Genomic DNA, 19,912 nt, shown 5'->3' with positions numbered 1-19,912 from the left:
CCCTCTGCCCTCCATGGCAGAGGGGCCAGCCTTGGAGCTGGCCCCTTGGAGCCCCAGTTGGCACCGCCAAACCTCCAGAGTTCAGCCTTTAGTAGTGAAGGCCGTAAACACGCATGATTTACAGCGCCTGCCTCGTTTCAGGTCCGGCGACTGAATGCTAATGATGTGTGGCTTTTTAAAAAGCAGCAGAGCGGCCAAAAATATGAGCTGTTTTCAGGAAGCATCCGTTGTTGTTTCTTCCTCCCTGGTGTCCCTTTGATTTCTCAACCCAATTTGCTGCAGGAGCTTCTGACCCACACGATGCCTGCAGTCTGACGCTTAGTTTCCTCAGATTACACTGTATGATGTGCCTGTTCTTTCAACTATGACATGTTTTGTTTGTTTTTGATCATGTAAATATTGATTTACGTTGTTTATTTTTTTGACATTTGTATTCCTCCAGGCTAACGTTACATAAATTGAAGTTTAGTCTAGGCAGAAGATCAGTGAAGCAGCTTTTCTGAGCTGGTTTTCATTGTTTGTTGTTTCCTGTTTCAGACCTGAAGCTGGTGAATCATCGTTACCTGACATGGCAGAGAGGAAATTAGACGGCTTCAGATGGAGCTGGATGGTCGCAGTCATTCTTCTGTGCAACCTAACAACAGTAAGACAACACAAAACATGATCTAGGATTTGGTTTTGTTTGGGATCATTCTTGCCACGACAATGATCAGCTCGGTTTTGTCTGTTTTGACCAGAAAAATTAGACCATATGTGGCATATTTACCAAAGTTGATGTAAAGTTAGCATGAGGGCTATCGCTAGCATGCTGACGTACAGCAAGTTATTTTATTAATTAGGCAAAACAACAGTGAATAAGTAAAAATTGGCTAAAAGTCTAATTCTAGCTATGAAGCTAACATTAGCTAACATTTTAGTCTATGTTAGCTAACATTAGCTAACATTTTAGTCTATGTTAGCTAACATAGACTAAAACAACTAACATGATAATATCTGTCATGCTAACATAATTGTATTCATTTGGCGTATGTTAACTTCATCATTCATATCAAAATTAGCTAAATGCTATAGTAGCTATCATGCTCATGTTAGCATATTGGTCTATCACTAGCATGTTGGCTAACATAGATTAACTATTCAGTATGCAAACATCAATATATAAGCAAAAATTAGCTAACAGACTAATTCTCCAAATTAAGCTAATATCAGCTTGGTATCATGGTTAAATGGGGCACCATGCTAACATAGATTAGCACTAACTAGCATATGTATTATGTAAACAAAAATAACTAACACAAATTAACTCAATTCTGTGTGTTAAACTTAGCTTTCGTATACAAAATGGTTAAAATGCTATTGTATCTATGAAGCTAACACTGGTTTGCGGGCTATCGCTAGCATGCGGGCTACCACTAGCATGTTGACAAACAGAATAACTCCATTCAGTTTGTTAACAGCAGTTTATAAGTAAAAAATTGTTAATTCTACCTATTAAGCTAACATTAGCTTAATAGGTAAGCTATTAAGCTTACCTAATAGGTAAGCATTATAAGCTATTGTGCTAACTAACAGAATAACGCTAACGCCTTCAAACATGCTCAGAAAATGAAATAACATAGAATGACTCCATTTCAGTTAAATTTAGCTATCATATCAAAATGTGTTTATATACTATTGTAGCTATCAAGCTAACATTAGCATGCAGCTCTCATGCAACAGTTCTCCATGTTGGATCGTCACTGGGTTTTTGAACTTTGACCTTCCAACTAAATGTTGCCCAACCCACTGAGGGTTCCTGTTACAGACCAGAGAGCGACTTCCAGCTACATTCAGTCATCAGTAACTAGTGGCTAACAGAGTCATCAGTAACTAGTGGCTAACAGAGTTTGGTCCGCTCAGAAACTCTTCAGTTTTGACACTGTGTGGATTACTTGTTTTGCTCGTAACCTTGTGTTTTCAGTTCCTGGTGAGGGCCAGCATGGAAGTGAATGAAAGCCAGCAGCAGCATCCCAACAACGTCTACCACGACACTGGGATCACCAGGAACAAGATCGTCACGGCGCAGTTCGAGTGCTACCAGAAGATCATGAAGGACAACGCAAACGGCAAACATGGTAGCCTTCAGATTTCCCCTTACTTAGCAACCGAAGCAGAACTCCAACACATTTGGTCAGCTGGTTTTACAACTGTACAATGGCTGCTGGAAAAGACAAGAAAAGATTTTAGTTGTTGACTTACTATCCAGAAAACACTTGCTGTATTCTTGTAGGTTGTGCAGGAGGCTCTACTAATGCCTTTCAAACATGTACGGTTGTGTAATTGTAAGTGTTGAGTTGGAGGGGGCGTGGCCAGCAGCAGTTTATTTAGATCTAATGTGACAAGAGGTCCTAAAAAAGCTCAAATTAGGCAGAACTGAGCAGATTGAAATTTTAATTTTGTGCAGAAGATGTAATGAACGTGTTTTGTGTAGGCCATCGACAAATCCTCACCTGTCAAAGAAAGTAATTGGTCACCCTTAAGGCATTTACTGCTAACATCTTGGCAGTCAAGCCTTGCTGGGTCAGGGCTGGTTTGGCTGCAAAAGGTGATAATTTTATGTCTGATTGGTGGATTGTACTTTAAAAACTCGCCCACTGAAGCGTCTCTGTGTTTCAGAGCCCCTGTGTAATCGGACCTGGGATGGATGGCTGTGCTGGGATGACACTCAACCTGGAGTCACGTCAGAGCAGCACTGCCCGGACTACTTCCAGGATTTTGATCCTTCTGGTGAGGAAAACAACAAACACTAAACATTTCTGTCAGTTTCCTTTATCATGTGGTGACAGTGGGAAGTAATCCTTCTCTCTTAACGGGAAACAACATGTTTTTAAAATGTTTTTTGTCTTTCAGAAATGGTGACAAAGACTTGCACCAACAACGGTCAGTGGTTTGTTCATCCTGAGAGCAACCGGACGTGGACCAACTACACGCGCTGCAACGAACACACAAACGAAGGAATCATGGTACGTAACTTCACCAGAAAGGAATGAATGATGCTGAAAAGGTCACACATTCAGACAGAACATTATTGTGGCTTGTAACTCACAATATTTCCATGTTAAAATTTAAAAAAACGTAAAAAAAACAAAAAAAACATTAAATCTGCAAGCAGAAGGCAGTGGAGAGCCTCGTCTGCTGGTAATGTAGTAGGAATGAGCGCTAATGTCAAAAACTAATTTAAACTCATTCTGACCGAATTCACATACATGTAGTTTCTGTTCCAGTTCAGACCGGCATTCTTACTCTGACGCCCACTGACTTCAGCGCTCTGGGTGTTTTTCCTAACATTTCTTTTGACAGTATCAGGGATCTGTGCAGCTGTCCAGGTCTGATCTAATCAGCTGTGGTTTCTCATTGCCATCGCTAGAACAACTCGATTATGTCACAATTTTTAGTTGACACTTTGCTAGTTAGCTAGCAAGGATGTATTAGCATCTGTCAGGATACAAGTTGTAAATTTAATTTTGTAGTCTTCTTAAAAGGGTCTTAAATTTGAGGAAACCCTGCCGGGCCTCCAGTAGTTTAGTCAAACTGGAGTTACATACAATTTTTTTGTGTAGAAAATTCGGTTTGTTTGAGTTGTGAGCGCTAATCGAAATCTGGTCCGATACAAACTTCAGTCAGGGTTCAGTTGAAGTGAACTCTTCAGTGGTTTGAATGAATATGTGAACTCCAAGCAGATTGGAGACCAACTACAGCGCAGGGAATGCTGGGTAAATACAACCAAAACAAACGTGCTAGCCTAGCGCGAGTGGGAGAAACGGCTCATGGACTTTAACCAAACACTAAAGAGAAATCCTCCAACAGCTAAAATCTGACACCATGTTATTTTTTGTTTATGGTTTGAGAAGAAGGAAGTTGCTCTCAGTCTCTTCGGAGGTTTTTGTGTTGTTTCCTTCGGTGATTCTTGGTGCAGCGCCCCCACAGGCCAGGAGGGGAACAGGTTGGTTTGACTCACAGCTGAGAGCTAGAGAACCACAGCAGCTGGAGGTGGAGCAGATGATGAAGTTTTGGTTCCAGTTGAACCGAGTCTACTTGACTATCAGGTGTGAAAACGTCCAAAGCTGCTACAACAAAAGATTTCACCAAGTAGCAAAAAACTCAGTAAATATGAGCCTCAGTGGAATAAGGCTTCCAGAAAGAGAAGTGTGCACACACCTCCAAATTGCACCTTGGCTGGTTGGAGGGATGAACAAGGAAGTGTTTGAATTATGATGTTGCACCTCATGGGGAGTTTTTGACCAAATTTGTCTTCTGCTTCTTTCCAGACCGCAATGAATCATTTCTACTTGACCCTCATTGGACATGGACTCTCCCTGGTTTCCCTCTTCATCTCACTGGCTATTTTCTTCCATTTCAAGTAAGTTCCTAACATCAACCTGCTCCAAGTTTAGATTTTATTCATCGGTTCTTATCTGAGTGGATGAAAACATCTGGCTTTTCTTGCAGAAGTCTGAGTTGCCAGAGGATTACTCTTCACAAGAACCTTTTCTTCTCTTTTGTTCTGAACTCTGTCATCACTATCATTTGGCTAACTGCAGTGGCTAACAACCGGGAGCTGGTGCAAAGAAATCCAGTAAGTTCATCCAAACCCATCCAGTTTATTTCTGGTGTTTCAGTTTGAACTGCTGCAAACAGCTGGAAGAGTTTCAGGAGCTTCACAGACTGCAGTCAAAATCTGCTAACTGATGGCACCTATGCTAGCTCTGCTAACCATGCTAATGTCGTTTAATGTGCTAACTGCAGCAACCGTGTTGGGTTTCCTAGTTATACTAAAAATTTATGCTAATTGCTTCAACTACTCGCAGTGCTAACTGCATTAATCATGCTAACTGTTCCAGATATGTCAACTATACTAGTAATGCTAAGCTTGCTAGCAAAACAAATCCTAACTGTGTCGAATATGTTGAATACGCTTTACTCGATTTATGAAACAGTTCTGGAATCAATAGAAACATAAAATGAATCTCTTTAAACTAAAATACATTTTATATTTGTTTTATGTGGTTAAAACATTAAAAGGAGAAACTTTCTCGTTAAAATCAGAATGTTTCTCGTTTTAACAAGAAAGTTTTCCGTTAAGACAAGAAACTGAATTTATTTCCAGTCTTTTCCATTAACATTCACAATTATACATGTTTTATTTCCTTTCTGACCAGAGGAGCAGCTGATTATTTTATTCTGTGTGAAACTGCTGGTATGTTTTTCTGCTCCCATCATGTCTGACATTTTTACATTATTGCTTTGTTTTCCTGCAGATGAGCTGTAAAGTGTCCCAGTTTATCCACCTCTACCTGTTTGGCTGTAATTACTTCTGGATGCTGTGTGAGGGGATTTACCTTCACACGCTCATCGTGGTGGCCGTGTTCGCCGAGAAGCAGCACCTCATGTGGTATTATCTGCTCGGCTGGGGTAAGAAAAAAACCCACTGAACCTCACCAGGCAGCACACAGTTCCCAAAAACATCACTCATAAAAGAAAAACACGTTTAGTAAAAAGTCTACGCAAGTTCAGTCATTTAATATTTAAAAATTACATCATCAGACTGTCCAAGATATTAAGTTAAGAGGAAATTTGTCATTTTAGGGACTGAAATGACAGTAATTTATATAAATAACAAAAATAAAATAAAAAAATCTGTTTCTTTGTAAAACTTTAACAGAAACTGCAGGTTTGTTTCAGAGTCTGGTGGATTTTTTAATAAAACTTGTTTTAACCAATTGGTAGAAAAAATATACATTTTACTCACATAAGACTAGAAATACTTCATGATAAAATTAAAGTAAATCATAGTAAAAATATTCCAGATTTAATTACACCATTGATTTAATCAAATCTGAAAATCCAAATTCATAATTTAACCAAAAAAACAAACGAAACAAAAACTCTGGTCCTAAAAAACTCGTCTTCGGTTCGGTTGAAATGCAGACCAGAGACGCCCCAAAAGCAGGAAGTGGACTGCAGCGCAGGGCATTCTGGGTAATATTTTAATTAAGGTGCTGCTCAGGTTCGTTAATGTCGTGTGTAAAAGTGAAACCACAAAGACAAAAGTCACTGTTCAACTTCACAATCATCCTGAATTTTATTTCAACAATTAAATGCATAAAATCAGATTAACAACTCATCATAAAAACCAAAGTCACAACTAGAAATGAATTACCTTAGAGAAATATTAAAATATGAAGTTCAGTTCAGTTCAGACGGGTCCAGAGATCTGATTGGCTGTTTTGGATCGATTACTTTTATATCGAGGTGTTTCTCCTGTCTGCTGGTCCAACGCAGCGTTTAGAGCTGGACTCTCGCTGGCTGCACCTTCATTTCATATGGAAACATTTTACTCAAGAAAACGGGACCAAAGTTTATCAGCTATCTGAGTTTCTCATTTCAAACTGAACCGTACAGAGCTCTCCTGACCTCTGACCTCTGACCCAGCAGGTTTTAATTTTAAAAATTAGCATGTTTCAGATAATATCTTCAAACAGACATGAGCAGTTTCAATACCAAAACATCTTTTACGTTCAATATTTTCTGGTCAGGTTCCAACTCATTTGGTTTATAATGAACTAAAATGTTTTCAGATGAATTTATGACTTTTTGTCGTGGAAAAAATCTTATTTCCAAGCCCTGTTCAGGTGAAATGACTCAGTCAGGTTAATTCATATATTGATCTCATAGATCAATCAGTAATGAAGCAGGTCTGGATGAAAAGTTCTGCCAGGCAGAGAAACATGTGAGTTTCCTACAGATGTGATTAGAGACCCTGGGAAACGGATCGGTTCCCACGCAGCTGGGAAAACAACGTCCAGCTTTCTACACGCAACCCAAACAGTGAAAACTTGGTGGGAAAATACAGGAACTTACAATAAACATAGAGCAATACAACTAGCAGGTGTGACCTTTTTGTAATTTTTCTGCATCACTTATATACTAATAAGAATGTTTATCTAATATAAAAAACTGGTTTTAATCAAATCGGGATCATTTTATCTAAGAGAAAAGTTCTACTGATTAAGTTATGTGTTGATTAAACCGTCAGTCTGAGGCCGACTCAAAACCATCAGGATGTTTCAACATGCGCTGAAGTTAATCATCATTAAAACTCACATAATTTAACTAACATTTCCAACCAGGCGACATCCAAACCGGTAAAAAATCAACAGAGAAATCCTAAAATCTGAGCGTACTCCGTGTTGTTTGAATGAAGGAAGTTACGTTCGGCGTCTTCTTCGGACCGCCGCAGCTGAAAATGGTTCAAATTTGATCATTTTGGTCCAAAATTAAACCGAGTCCATTGGACTGTCGGTAAATGTTTTCAAGAAAAGTTGCTCAAGTTGCAGAATAACAGCAGCTGAAGCATAATTTTATCTCTCCAGGCTTTCCTCTGATTCCTGCGTCCATTCACGCCATCGCTCGGAGTTACTACTACAACGACAAGTGAGCCTCAGATATGAAATGTTCTGCCGTGTTTTGGACCTTGTAGCCTGAACCTCTGCTCTGTTCGCTCGCTGCAGCTGCTGGATCAGCTCCAAAACGTCGCTGCTCTACATCATCCACGGCCCCATATGTGCAGCTCTGCTGGTGAGATGAAGTCAGCGAGTCGGCTGATCCGCTCCGGGTTTCTGTTGCACAACGGTTCTGGTTCTGGTTCTGGTTCTGGCCTCTGCTGCGTTTAGGGGGGCTAATTGTGTTTGTCTTGTGAAATCGACTCATCTGCCCTCGCAGGCCTGTTGTGTTTAGTCAGAACCTGTCAGAGCAGCGGGTTTTGTTCCCGTTTCTCCTCCAGAAATCTGATTTCATGTTTCAACTCTGAAACTGTTGCTGCTTGTTTTTCTGAGAAAAGCATCACACAGATCTAAACTACGTTGTTATTGTTTACATCTTGGATGCAGGAAGGAAGTAATCCCATCTAAATCAGGGGTGTCCAAAGTGTGGCCCGCGGGCCGTTTCTGGCCCCTGGGTTCGTTTTGTGAGGCCCAAATTGGGCCCTCTGACACTTTTCTAATATTTTAGGATGAGATTTTTCTGGAAAGGTTAAATCTTCTTAAACAGAAGATGTTAAGTACAACACAAAGATTTTTCTTTACTTAGTCTTTTTTTAATATCAAACATTTAACAAGTTTTTACTCAGAACCAAAACAAACTCAGTCAAACGTTTGTTATATTTGGACAAAAACAGGAAAGTTTGTAGAAGAAAATTGTAATTTTTGTTTCTGGGAATAAGATAATAATAACAATGGAAAATAATAATAAAAGTTAAATATTACATCTTTTATTTATTGTTGTGCAGATAAAAGAAATATTTCACAACATTTTAAAATATTTATTTAATTGGGGGAAATCCAGTTAAACTCCGGTTTGGACAGTTTTTAAAGAGACAGTTTTATAAAACTCTGAGCTTCTTTCTGTTTCTGTTTCTGTTTCTACGTTTTGCTAACGAGCTGCAGAGTCGGCAGCAGCCTGATCAGGAGTGTTTCTGTGTTTCTGGTTTTGGTTGCTCCTCCAGGTGAACCTGTTCTTCCTGCTCAACATCGTCCGGGTTCTGATCACCAAGCTGAAGGTGACCCACCAGGCCGAGTCCAGTCTGTACATGAAGGCGGTCAGAGCCACGCTCATCCTGGTTCCTCTGCTGGGCATCGAGTTCGTCCTGCTGCCCTACAAACCCGAAGGACGCGTCTCCTCCGAGATATACGACTACATTATGCACATCCTGATGCACTACCAGGTGAACCAGGGTCTCCTCTGATTTATCACCAAATGAAATTAAATTAAAGAGTTCATTATTATTGTTTCACCAAAATAAAGTGCTGTTTCCTGTCTATTTCTACAAAGGAGAATTAGGACAAAACTAAGAAAAAATTTTTATTATAACAATAAAAAAGTCAGTATTGAGAGAAAAAAATGAGAACTACAAGAATAAAGTCAAAATAATTATTGAAAATAGTCTCAAAAATATTTTATAATAAAGTTGTGATGACAGAATAATCAAAATATGAGGAAAAAGTCGTACGGCAAAAATTCATGAGGATAAATTTAATAATACGAGAAAAAAATCAAAATATAATTTCTCAAAATAAAACGAGATTAATCGTAGAGCAAAAAGTGACATTAAAAACAGTCACAATAATACAAGAAAAAGTCAAAATATGAAAATAAAGTGTGAGAAAAATTTCTATTATGAGAAAAAACTCATAATGATACAAAAATAATAGAATAATAATAATAATGTGAGGAGATTTTTGTACAAAAATTTAATTAGAGAATAAAGTCACAATATGAGAAAACTGTACAACAAAAAGATATATCATGAAAATAAACTCGTAAAAGTAATGATACGATAAAACAATAGTAATACGAGAATATATATTTATGACAAAAATGAATATGAGAAAAAGTCTGAATGAGGCCAGAATAAATCTGTAATATTATGAAGTAGTATTTTTTTATAAATCCCTCACAGAAAGAAATCAAAATTAAAATGTTGAGCATCTTGTGACGTTACACTTTGGTGTCAGTTTTACAAATTAAACAATTCTTCACCTGCCAACAAATCAAATTATTATCAGCAGCAGGATGTTGAAACGATGGAGTCTGATTTGAAAACGACTCAAAGGTTCGTTCTCATTAAAACAACTGTTTTCAAGCAATTTGCTGTTTTTTCTGGTATTTTTGTGTCCCTGTTCTGATAATATTATAACCTTATGATCGTAATTTCAGACAAAAATAAGAGCTCCTGTTGGTGTGGTCCTGGCAGCTTCCCCTTTAAGAGGGTTTGTTTACGTTGTATGCAGGGAGGAACAGCAGGAAGGAAGGCGTGAATTATCTGAAAGCGGTTGGATGTTGACGAGTCGTTATCTGATCGCTTCTCCCAGCAGGAAAATATCTCTCGCAATAGGAAGAGCGAATCCCTCCCTCCCAGAATGCATCTGTCTCAAATCCTGGCGTTTTCTACTTTCAGCAGCTTGAACTTTTCCCTTCCTAACAGTTTTTCTCATTCCAGGGTCTGCTGGTGGCGACCATCTTCTGCTTCTTCAACGGAGAAGTAAGTACTTAGCAACTCTAATAAGTGCTGCAGATATTAACTCAAATCAGAGATCTGACCCAAAACCCCGATGGTCTGAAAGACTTGCTTCAATTTGGGAACCAACATTTGTTACATTTTCAACTAACCATGTGAAAATATGTTCCTCTCCTCGCCTGTGGGGGCGCTGCACCAAGAACAGCTGGAGGATAAAACACAAAAAGCTTTGAAGAAGACACTAGCTGCTTCACTACCAGCTAGCACCTAGCTTTATGACGCAGCTGTTAGCTTGACCCCTGTTAGCAATTAGATGACCGTGATTAGCTGCTAGCTTTAATATGAGCAGCAGGTTGTTTGTTTTGAAAGGTAAACAAAACAGGAGCAGCATCAGATTTTACAGGTTGGAGGATTTCTCTTTTGTTTTTGGTAAAGACCACGAGCCGCGGCTAAAGCTAGCAGAGCCGACATTTTCAGTGGAGATAATCAGTGAAAACGTGAACTAGTTGATTTAATTAGTATCTTGGGTCACATTATCTACCAAGATGGCTGCCAGCTACAAACTCCGGGTGATGTCAGTGAGAACTGTTTATTGTTTTAAGTAAATGCTCTGTTTGTTTACATTGCCTTCTCCTCTGGTCAGTCGTTCAAACAGAATCTCTAGACTGTTTGATTAGGAAAATGTGCGTAACTCCTGGACAGTGTTTTCCTAGTTAAAGGATGAGTTTTGACATGTTGATAAAAATGTTTAATGAGTATCTACGAACCTCTGAAACGTCTAACCCGTTTTCAGGTCCAGGCGGTTCTGAGGCGGCACTGGAACCAGCACCACATCCAGTTCGGCAGCAGCATCGGGAACCACTCGGACGCCCTGCGCTCGGCCTCCTACACGGCCTCCTCCATCATCGAGGTGCAGGGCTGCTACTCCATCGACGGCCACACGGAGCACATGAACGGGAAGAGCTTCCACGACACGGACGTCTCCGTCCTGAAGCCGGACAGCACCTTCGCCTGACGCCCGGCGCCGAGGAGCGGATCCTGACTGGCTACGGAAACGCTCGCTCGTCCGGCGAGGTGAGCGCGGCGCCGCTCCGCCGTCCTCCGCTCCGGTGACGGGTTCCGATTGGACGCCATCACGTTCTAGCCATTCTTAGCGACTGCTGGTTCATTATTTTGGCGTGTCGATGTGGACGGACGCCGTTCGGTTTCACTGTAAGAAAACTCAAACTGTGCCAAATCCGACTCTCCGTTTGGAGATACAGATTACAATCCAACGAAGCTACGCCACCATCTTGTTTCTACAACAACGTCTTGCTGCAGACAGAAAAAAGGAATACATTTCTGAAAAAAACCCCGAACATTTTGAGACTAATGTAAAAGACTTTTTGGAAAAAATAAGAAAATTCCCTGAGCTCAAAAGTCGAAAATGTTCAATTTTACAAGCTCTGAAAATCTCCAGGTTAATCTCATAATTTGAGATTTTTTTTCTCAAATTGTCGACTTTTCAAGCTCAGACATTTTTATGATTTTCCTAGAAAACTGCTGAAACTAATCTCTACATTTTTGTTTTTCTCTCAACTTTACGACTTTTGTAGCTCAGAGAATTTCCAGGATTTTTCTAGAAAGTTTCTGAGATTAATCTCAGAGTTTGAGGGGATTTTTTTCCCGACATGCTCTCCTTTATCTTCTATCTCTGTTGGCCCTGATTCGCTGTCGTAAGCGTCTCATGATACGACGCAGCATTTGTTACGGATTCTGCCTCGAAGACCCGGAGTAAAAGTCACGTTCCCTTTTCTCGGACTGAGCGAAGATCGACGCCGTTTCAGGTTGAAGCTTCAGATTGTTGACGTCTGGCTGGAAAAGTGAAATTATGGAAACATTTTCCTATCAAAGTCTAAAGATCTGTAAATTTAATCTCAGGAGTGCAAAACACATAAAAACTTCCACAATGTTGAGTGAAGCGTACAGGCTGTGAGGGAGAAACTGAGTACAGGTTCAAAATGTGTTGGTATATAAGCTACTTCATGATCATTTGGAATTGCACAACATTTATGGAGTTAAATTGGAGCCAAAAAAAAAATGTTTAAATTAAAAAAAGAATTTTTTTCAAAGCTTTTAACAGGAAAAAAATATTGAAAAAAAGATTTGCAACTGTACAAAAAAAGTTAAAATCTATGGAACTAAAATAATGCAGATGCTTTCTATGGAGCTAAAATGTGAGGCATAAAGTTTTAATGGAAAATAAAAAATTTTGAAGCTGAAAGATTGTTTTGAAACTGGAAAGAAGATCTAAAACTGAAAACTATTTTTAACTGCAAAAAAGATTTGAGACCAAATAAAGTTAAAAACTATGGAGCTAAAACGGTGCAGAAGTCTCTCTTAAATGTCACTGTTTGTTTTTGTAGTAACTGTTTTATTTTTCCTTGATGTGAAATTTGGAATTAAAATTTTTTCAAGTTAAAATTTATTGTTTCGTTTCAAATAGCTTTTTATTTAAATTATTTTTCTGTTCTAAATCTTTTTTCAAATTTTTCAGTAAATTTTTTTATTCTAAGAATTTCAGTTTTAATTTTTTTATTTATTATTTTTCAGTTTCAAACCTTTTTTTCTCTATTAAAAATAATTTTTCAGTTAATTATGGCTCAAATTTTGCTCCATACAACTTTGAAGATCATTGTGAACAAAAAGACTAAAAACATAAAATGGTGAAAGGAATGTAAACGACCAGAAAGCTTCAGCATCTTTCAGAGCAGCAAACATTTTATTGCTTTTTCACAGTAAATATTTCAGTTTAGTTGTCAAAATGGCCCCAGAATAAATAGAAAACTCAGTAAATGTGCAGAAAACGTTTCCTACAGGGCTAACTGTGTGTCTGAACAGCTTCTTTTGTTAAAAATTTTATTTTAAGGCCAGCATGGATTAATTATTATAGCAGAAATACATAGTTTTTAGTATTTCTCTGAAGTCAGAATGAAAACACAGAATGGAAAAGTTTGATAAAGTTACAGATTTAATCACACCAAAGAGGAGAAATATTAAACATGCACAAACTCTATTTTTTAATATTTGTTCCATCTCAGAATAACCATTATTTTAAAGTATATTTTTGATTTATTTAATCTCCTTTAGCTTGTTTTTTTTAGTGTAGATCAGACGTTTTCAGTGTAAGGTTGAAGATGATGAAGATTGCACTTCTTCTCCCTGAACGGCGGCTTTCCGCTGGACTCCATCGGATCCGTAACGCTGGGAACGTTTCAGCTGCTGTAAATAATTTTGTACATCCAGCGAGTTTTCCAAGCGAACATGCCAGAAAATGCCTGCATGATTTGTCTAGGCCGTATTTCTGTAAATCCAGAGGCACGGAGCCGGAGGGTGCTGCCTGTCTCCGCCGGCCGCTCGGACCTATCAACATGGCCGCCGCCTCTCCATTGTGCCTGCTAGAGAGCATGAAGCTCTCACCTTTCAACAGATCCGCCGCCGCCGCCGGTTGTTTGTTCATCGAATGTCTCCGCTTCCTGTCTTTGATTCAGCTGTAAGGACTCGCAGATTCACTGCTGGGTTTCAGACGACGAAGCGCCGACGTCACCCGATGCAGATGGAGGGCAGGAAGTAAACGCAGCCCGTTTATTTCTGTTGATCCAGCATCAAAATGTCTAAACTGTGTCCTGTACGGTCGTTCCAACCGTTCTAATAGAGAGAAAGATAAACGTTATTTTCGTGTTTCGAAGGTCGTTGGTCACAAGGGAGTTAATTTAAAAAAATTTACCACAAAAAAAAATGGATCAAGAATCTACAGCTAAAAACAGGAGGTAACGATGTTAGCATCTAGCTTAGCTGCTAACAACAACATGATCTTCACAGACAGAGAAGATCATGTTTATTCAGTGGGACTTTCATGCTAAAATAAAAAAGGTAAATAAATTAAATATAACCTACCCAGCCATACTTTGACTGTTCCCCCACATGCTTCCTGTCTGACATGAACACGGGGTTTCTGTGGGTCGGGGCGAGTCGTTGACCTGCATTGGACCTGAATCCAGAGTCCTACAACATCTCCACATCAACGTTCAACTCCAGCATGGATTTGGTTTACAGAAGCTAAATAAGTTATTTACCAGGAGATCCGAGCTCATAGAGATAACATGGGTTAGCTTGTTGTTAGCGGTAGCATCGTAACCATAGAAAATAGCACGACTCACTACTCACCCGCAGAACCAAGTCGGCAGCCATTTAAAGCTTCTTTAGATCCTAAATGTTTGACCCAACCTGAAACTAAATGATTTTATTCTCCAGGCTTTTGAAAACTTTCTTCTGGTCCAAACTGAACTCTGCAGCTCCGGACAGTTAGCTACAGTCGACACCGGGGAAATCCTCCAGAGCTTTAGAGAAGTCTTTTTTACAGAGATAATGCCGATCATATCCTAAATATACTCGTGTTTTTTTAGATGCCTGGTCTGTTCCAGCCCATTTAGGGCATTAGCTGCTCACTGTGACCCGTTCTGCTTTGTTTGGAGCCGGAGAAATCCCCTTCTGGACCTCCATCTGAATTCCAGGGGTCATTCAGGTCACGTGTCTGAAACCCAGCAATAGAAACACTTTGACTCATTAGGAAATGTTCTGTTTTGTTTGTCACAAAGAGAAAAGAAAGTACACCCTCATTTAATTCTGCAGTTTTACCTTTAAAGAACCCGACCGGGTCTTTAGCCGGTTCTAAAGTTATTTATGTGCTGATAACTTAATTTTTTAAATTCTTGTTTCATGGAATAAAAACAGTTTAGGATCCGTCCTGCATGTGTTTTTTCCCTTTCTTACAAAAACACAAAATCTTACCAAGTATTTTTTGGTCTAATTCAGGGATGTCCAAAGTGTGGCGCGTGGGCCGTATGTGGCCCCTTCTACTGATTCTCTGTGGCCCCCCAATTCAAAAAATGGCCAAAAATTTGGTTTGTTTTTAATTATTGCAAAATTATGACAAAATCTTAGAATATAAAACATCTTATGTAATAGAAAGTATCCATCTTTTAATTGCATAAAATTTCACATCTCATTTCACCTCTTAGTGACATTTACTCAAGAATGAACATTTTCTCATTTAGCTGGGCTGAAAACACTAAATGTGATCAAAAAGTGACTCAAATCCTGTTTTTATAACAGATTAAAATTTATTCAGTTTTTTTTACAAACAAGGTCAAAAAAGATTCTCAACTTTGATGCTTTTCTTTTAAACAGGCAAAATCCTTCAAATTTTTGTTAGCTAGAGCTAATATTATTAGCTCTAGCTAATGGCATTTGCTCCTGCCAATCGTGTTAACTCCTGCTAATGGTGTTAGCTCCTGTTAATGTTGTTAGCTCTAGCTAACGGTGTTAGCTCCTTCTAATAGTGTTAATTACTGTTAACACCATTAGCATGTGTTAATGTTAATGGTGTTAGCATAACACATTGGTGCTAATGGTGATCTAAATAACACAGTTAGCTAGATCTAACTGAGTTATGTCTAGCTAACACTGTTAGCGCTCATTAATGTTGTTAGCTAATGCTAATTGTGAACTAGAAACTAAAAAAAACAGGTAAAATTTTGTGGTTTTTTAGTGTAAGATGAAGTTGGATGTTATTGACTCTGCTAATGTAAAACCAGAGAGTTGAAGGAGGGTGTACTTTCTTTTCTCCATGACTGTGATCTGTATTTTTATATAAATGTGATCTCTGAGCGCTGACAATTCTGTTAGAGCTGGAATGTGTTGGTCTCTGTTTGAACTCATCCAAACTGTGGTGAAGCCAAAGCGTTTTGGCAACGTGTTGTAACTTTTTCTGTATTTATGTGAATCGTTTTCGTTTGACTCTCCAAAGAGTTCGTGAAGTTTCAGTGACTCTTCGGTAAACTGTCGTAAACGACGACAAACCCATTGAGGACGACTTCTGTAGTACGTACTGTATCTAACTCTGATAGTCTCATTGACGCCACACTGCTGTTTGAATGTTTTGTTTTTATTCCTTGGATGTGAAGAACATACATAAATATATATATATACATATATCTATATTTACATATCAATGTTTCCCTTTTTAATATGTCGGTGAACTAGACAATGTTGCTATCTTGTGTGTATCTGCATACTAAAACAGTATAGCGCAGCACAGCCTTGAGTTTGTTGTTTTTTTATTGGCGTTTCCTGAAAACACAATGAGCTTCTGGCACCAGGAGCGGCGACTCAGTCAGGAAGTTTCTTTTAGATGGGAGACGGCCTTAAAGAGGCTGCAGACGTTAAATAAACCTAACGAGTGTTGTGTGATTTATGTTTCCTCAGACAACTCAGAGAAATGATGCTAAATATCTGTAGATGACACAAAGACAAGCCAACAAGACGATCATTACTCACTGAGGAAGCAAAGCCCAATAAAACACTTTTATTGAACCGAGTGACGCATCAGCAACCTGAATAATTTGACCTGCTGTGCCGATTAGCATATAGCATGTTATGCTAATACAGGTTCTGTCTGTAAAGTTACACCATGAAAAACTAACAGCAAAAAAGTTGATTATTTAAACTGGTAAGAGAAATTAAATTTTTTAATCTTAAGCATTAATTTATAAAATTTCACAGGTTCAAACTAAATAATTAGCAAATGAATTATTTAGTTTAAACCTAAGTGATAAATAATTAGTTTGGAAGTAAATATTTAGTTTACAACTTAAACTAAATATGAAGCTTCAAACTAAAACTTCAGTTAGGAAGCTGAAGTTTAAAGCTTCATATTGTTAGAAAGTTAAATATTTACCTTTATGCTTAATTAGGTTTGAGTTGAATATTTATTTTGCAAACTAAATATCCAGCTCCAACTAAAAATGTTAGCAGGCTAAATGTTTATCTCTGGGCTTTGGGTTGGGGCCAAATAAAAAACTGAACATTTTATTTGAAACTGATATTTATGAATAAATGATGTAAAAATACAACTTTAAAAAACCAACCTCCATTTTTTTCTATGACAAAATAATCCAGATTATTGCTGTTAATTTTTGACTAACTATAGAAACAGTGAACAATAAGCTAAATGCTTGACAGGAGGAAATAACCAGCTGGTTGATAAAACAGAAGCATCTGACAAACATCTGCTGAACTGATAGGTAATTAAATCAGGGAGGAGATTCAGAACGAAGAGCAGCTGGTTGGTTCAGCCAGGAAATTAGATCAAATGCAGTTAATCCACGTTTCAGGTTTTGGTTAGTGTTTTTTTCCCCTTTAATACAAGAAATAATCATCTGTTTTATGAATTTATCCTGGATATTTTTGTCTGATTTTAAACACAAAAATCACTTCTCTCTGCATGTTTGTTTCCAAACTGCCTGTAAATCTGCAGTTGTTGCTGTTGCCGGTTGACTGTGACGTTGTTGTTGCCGGTTGACTGTGACGTTGCTGTTACCGGTTGACTGTGACGTTGTTGTTGCCGGTTGACTGTGACGTTGTTGTTGCCGGTTGACTGTGACGTTGTTGCCGGTTGACTGTGACGTTGCTGTTGCCGGTTGACTGTGACATTGTTGTTGCCGGTTGACTGTGACGTTGTTGTTGCCGGTTGACTGTGACGTTGCTGTTGCCAGTTGACTGTGACGTTGTTGTTGCCGGTTGACTGTGACGTTGTTGTTGCCGGTTGACTGTGACGTTGCTGTTGCCGGTTGACTGTGACGTTGCTGTTGCCGGTTGACTGTGACATTGTTGTTGCCGGTTGACTGTGACGTTGTTGTTGCCGGTTGACTGTGACGTTGCTGTTGCCGGTTGACTGTGACGTTGCTGTTGCCGGTTGACTGTGACGTTGTTGTTGCCGGTTGACTGTGACGTTGTTGCCGGTTGACTGTGACGTTGCTGTTGCCGGTTGACTGTGACGTTGTTGTTGCCGGTTGACTGTGACGTTGTTGTTGCCGGTTGACTGTGACGTTGCTGTTGCCGGTTGACTGTGACGTTGCTGTTGCCGGTTGACTGTGACGTTGTTGGTGCGGTTGACTGTGACGCGTTGCTGTTGCCGGTTGACTGTGACGTTGCTGTTGCCGGTTGACTGTGACGCGTTGTTGTTGCCGGTTGACTGTGACGTTGTTGCCGGTTGACTGTGACGTTGCTGTTGCCGGTTGACTGTGACGTTGTTGTTGCCGGTTGACTGTGACGTTGTTGTTGCCGGTTGACTGTGACGTTGCTGTTGCCGGTTGACTGTGACGTTGCTGTTGCCGGTTGACTGTGACGTTGTTGTTGCCGGTTGACTGTGACGTTGCTGTTGCCGGTTGACTGTGACGTTGTTGTTGCCGGTTGACTGTGACGTTGCTGTTGCCGGTTGACTGTGACGTTGTTGTTGCCGGTTGACTGTGACGTTGTTGTTGCCGGTTGACTGTGACGTTGCTGTTGCCGGTTGACTGTGACGTTGCTGTTGCCGGTTGACTGTGACGTTGCTGTTGCCGGTTGACTGACGTTGCTGTTGCCGGTTGACTGTAACGTTGCTGTTGCCGGTTGACTGTGACGTTGCTGTTGCCGGTTGACTGTGACGTTGCTGTTGCCGGTTGACTGTGACGTTGCTGTTGCCGGTTGACTGTAACGTTGCTGTTGCCGGTTGACTGTGACGTTGCTGTTGCCGGTTGACTGTGACGTTGCTGTTGCCGGTTGACTGTGACGTTGTTGTTGCCGGTTGACTGTGACGTTGTTGTTGCCGGTTGACTGTGACGTTGCTGTTGCCGGTTGACTGTGACGTTGTTGTTGCCGGTTGACTGTGACGTTGTTGTTGCCGGTTGACTGTGACGTTGCTGTTGCCGGTTGACTGTGACGTTGCTGTTGCCGGTTGACTGTGACGTTGTTGTTGCCGGTTGACTGTGACGTTGTTGTTGCCGGTTGACTGTGACGTTGTTGTTGCCGGTTGACTGTGACGTTGATGTTGCCGGTTGACTGTGACGTTGTTGTTGCCGGTTGACTGTGACGTTGTTGTTGCCGGTTGACTGTGACGTTGCTGTTGCTGGTTGACTGTGACATTGTTGTTGCCGGTTGACTGTGACGTTGTTGTTGCCGGTTGACTGTGACGTTGCTGTTGCCGGTTGACTGTGACGTTGTTGTTGCCGGTTGACTGTGACGTTGTTGTTGCCGGTTGACTGTGACGTTGCTGTTGCCGGTTGACTGTGACATTGTTGTTGCCGGTTGACTGTGACGTTGTTGTTTCCGGTTGACTGTGACGTTGTTGTTGCCGGTTGACTGTGACGTTGCTGTTGCCGGTTGACTGTGACGTTGCTGTTGCCGGTTGACTGTGACGTTGTTGTTGCCGGTTGACTGTGACGTTGTTGTTGCCGGTTGACTGTGACGTTGCTGTTGCCGGTTGACTGTGACATTGTTGTTGCCGGTTGACTGTGACGTTGTTGTTTCCGGTTGACTGTGACGTTGTTGTTGCCGGTTGACTGTGACGTTGCTGTTGCCGGTTGACTGTGACGTTGTTGTTTCCGGTTGACTGTGACGTTGCTGTTGCCGGTTGACTGTGACGTTGTTGTTGCCGGTTGACTGTGACGTTGTTGCCGGTTGACTGTAACGTTGCTGTTGCCGGTTGACTGTGACGTTGCTGTTGCCGGTTGACTGTGACGTTGCTGTTGCCGGTTGACTGTGACGTTGTTGTTGCCGGTTGACTGTGACGTTGCTGTTGCCGGTTGACTGTGACGTTGTTGTTGCCGGTTGACTGTGACGTTGTTGTTGCCGGTTGACTGTGACGTTGTTGTTGCCGGTCTACTGTGACGTTGCTGTTGCCGGTTGACTGTGACGTTGTTGTTGCCGGTTGACTGTGACGTTGTTGTTGCCGGTTGACTGTGACGTTGCTGTTACCGGTTGACTGTGACGTTGTTGTTG

The 19,912-nt window shown here is 40.3% G+C and overlaps 1 protein-coding gene across 2 annotated transcripts in view; it reads left to right on the top strand.

The window, feature by feature from the left end:
• The window catches only part of calcrla (calcitonin receptor-like a), a 29,202-nt gene extending 12,730 nt beyond the window's left edge, over positions 1-16,472 (top strand). The window contains exons 1-13 of one of the 2 annotated variants that reach the window (XM_044131242.1): positions 320-339; positions 538-643; positions 1,961-2,114; positions 2,656-2,766; positions 2,890-3,002; positions 4,308-4,399; positions 4,489-4,615; positions 5,298-5,451; positions 7,413-7,473; positions 7,551-7,617; positions 8,543-8,761; positions 10,037-10,078; positions 10,848-16,472. In XM_044131242.1, coding sequence (XP_043987177.1) covers positions 569-643; positions 1,961-2,114; positions 2,656-2,766; positions 2,890-3,002; positions 4,308-4,399; positions 4,489-4,615; positions 5,298-5,451; positions 7,413-7,473; positions 7,551-7,617; positions 8,543-8,761; positions 10,037-10,078; positions 10,848-11,069 — 1,437 coding nt within the window. In that variant the 5' untranslated portion in view covers positions 320-339; positions 538-568 and the 3' untranslated portion in view covers positions 11,070-16,472. Of the gene's footprint in view, positions 1-319; positions 340-537; positions 644-1,960; positions 2,115-2,655; positions 2,767-2,889; positions 3,003-4,307; positions 4,400-4,488; positions 4,616-5,297; positions 5,452-7,412; positions 7,474-7,550; positions 7,618-8,542; positions 8,762-10,036; positions 10,079-10,847 lie in introns of those variants that run through there. The other variant, XM_044131241.1, reaches the window with a different exon arrangement.
• Positions 16,473-19,912: the final 3,440 nt, after the last annotated feature.

This window comes from Gambusia affinis, linkage group LG11 (assembly GCF_019740435.1).
Source record: "Gambusia affinis linkage group LG11, SWU_Gaff_1.0, whole genome shotgun sequence".
Taxonomy (NCBI): domain Eukaryota; kingdom Metazoa; phylum Chordata; class Actinopteri; order Cyprinodontiformes; family Poeciliidae; genus Gambusia; species Gambusia affinis.
This window is presented reverse-complemented; position numbering and strand designations above follow the sequence as displayed.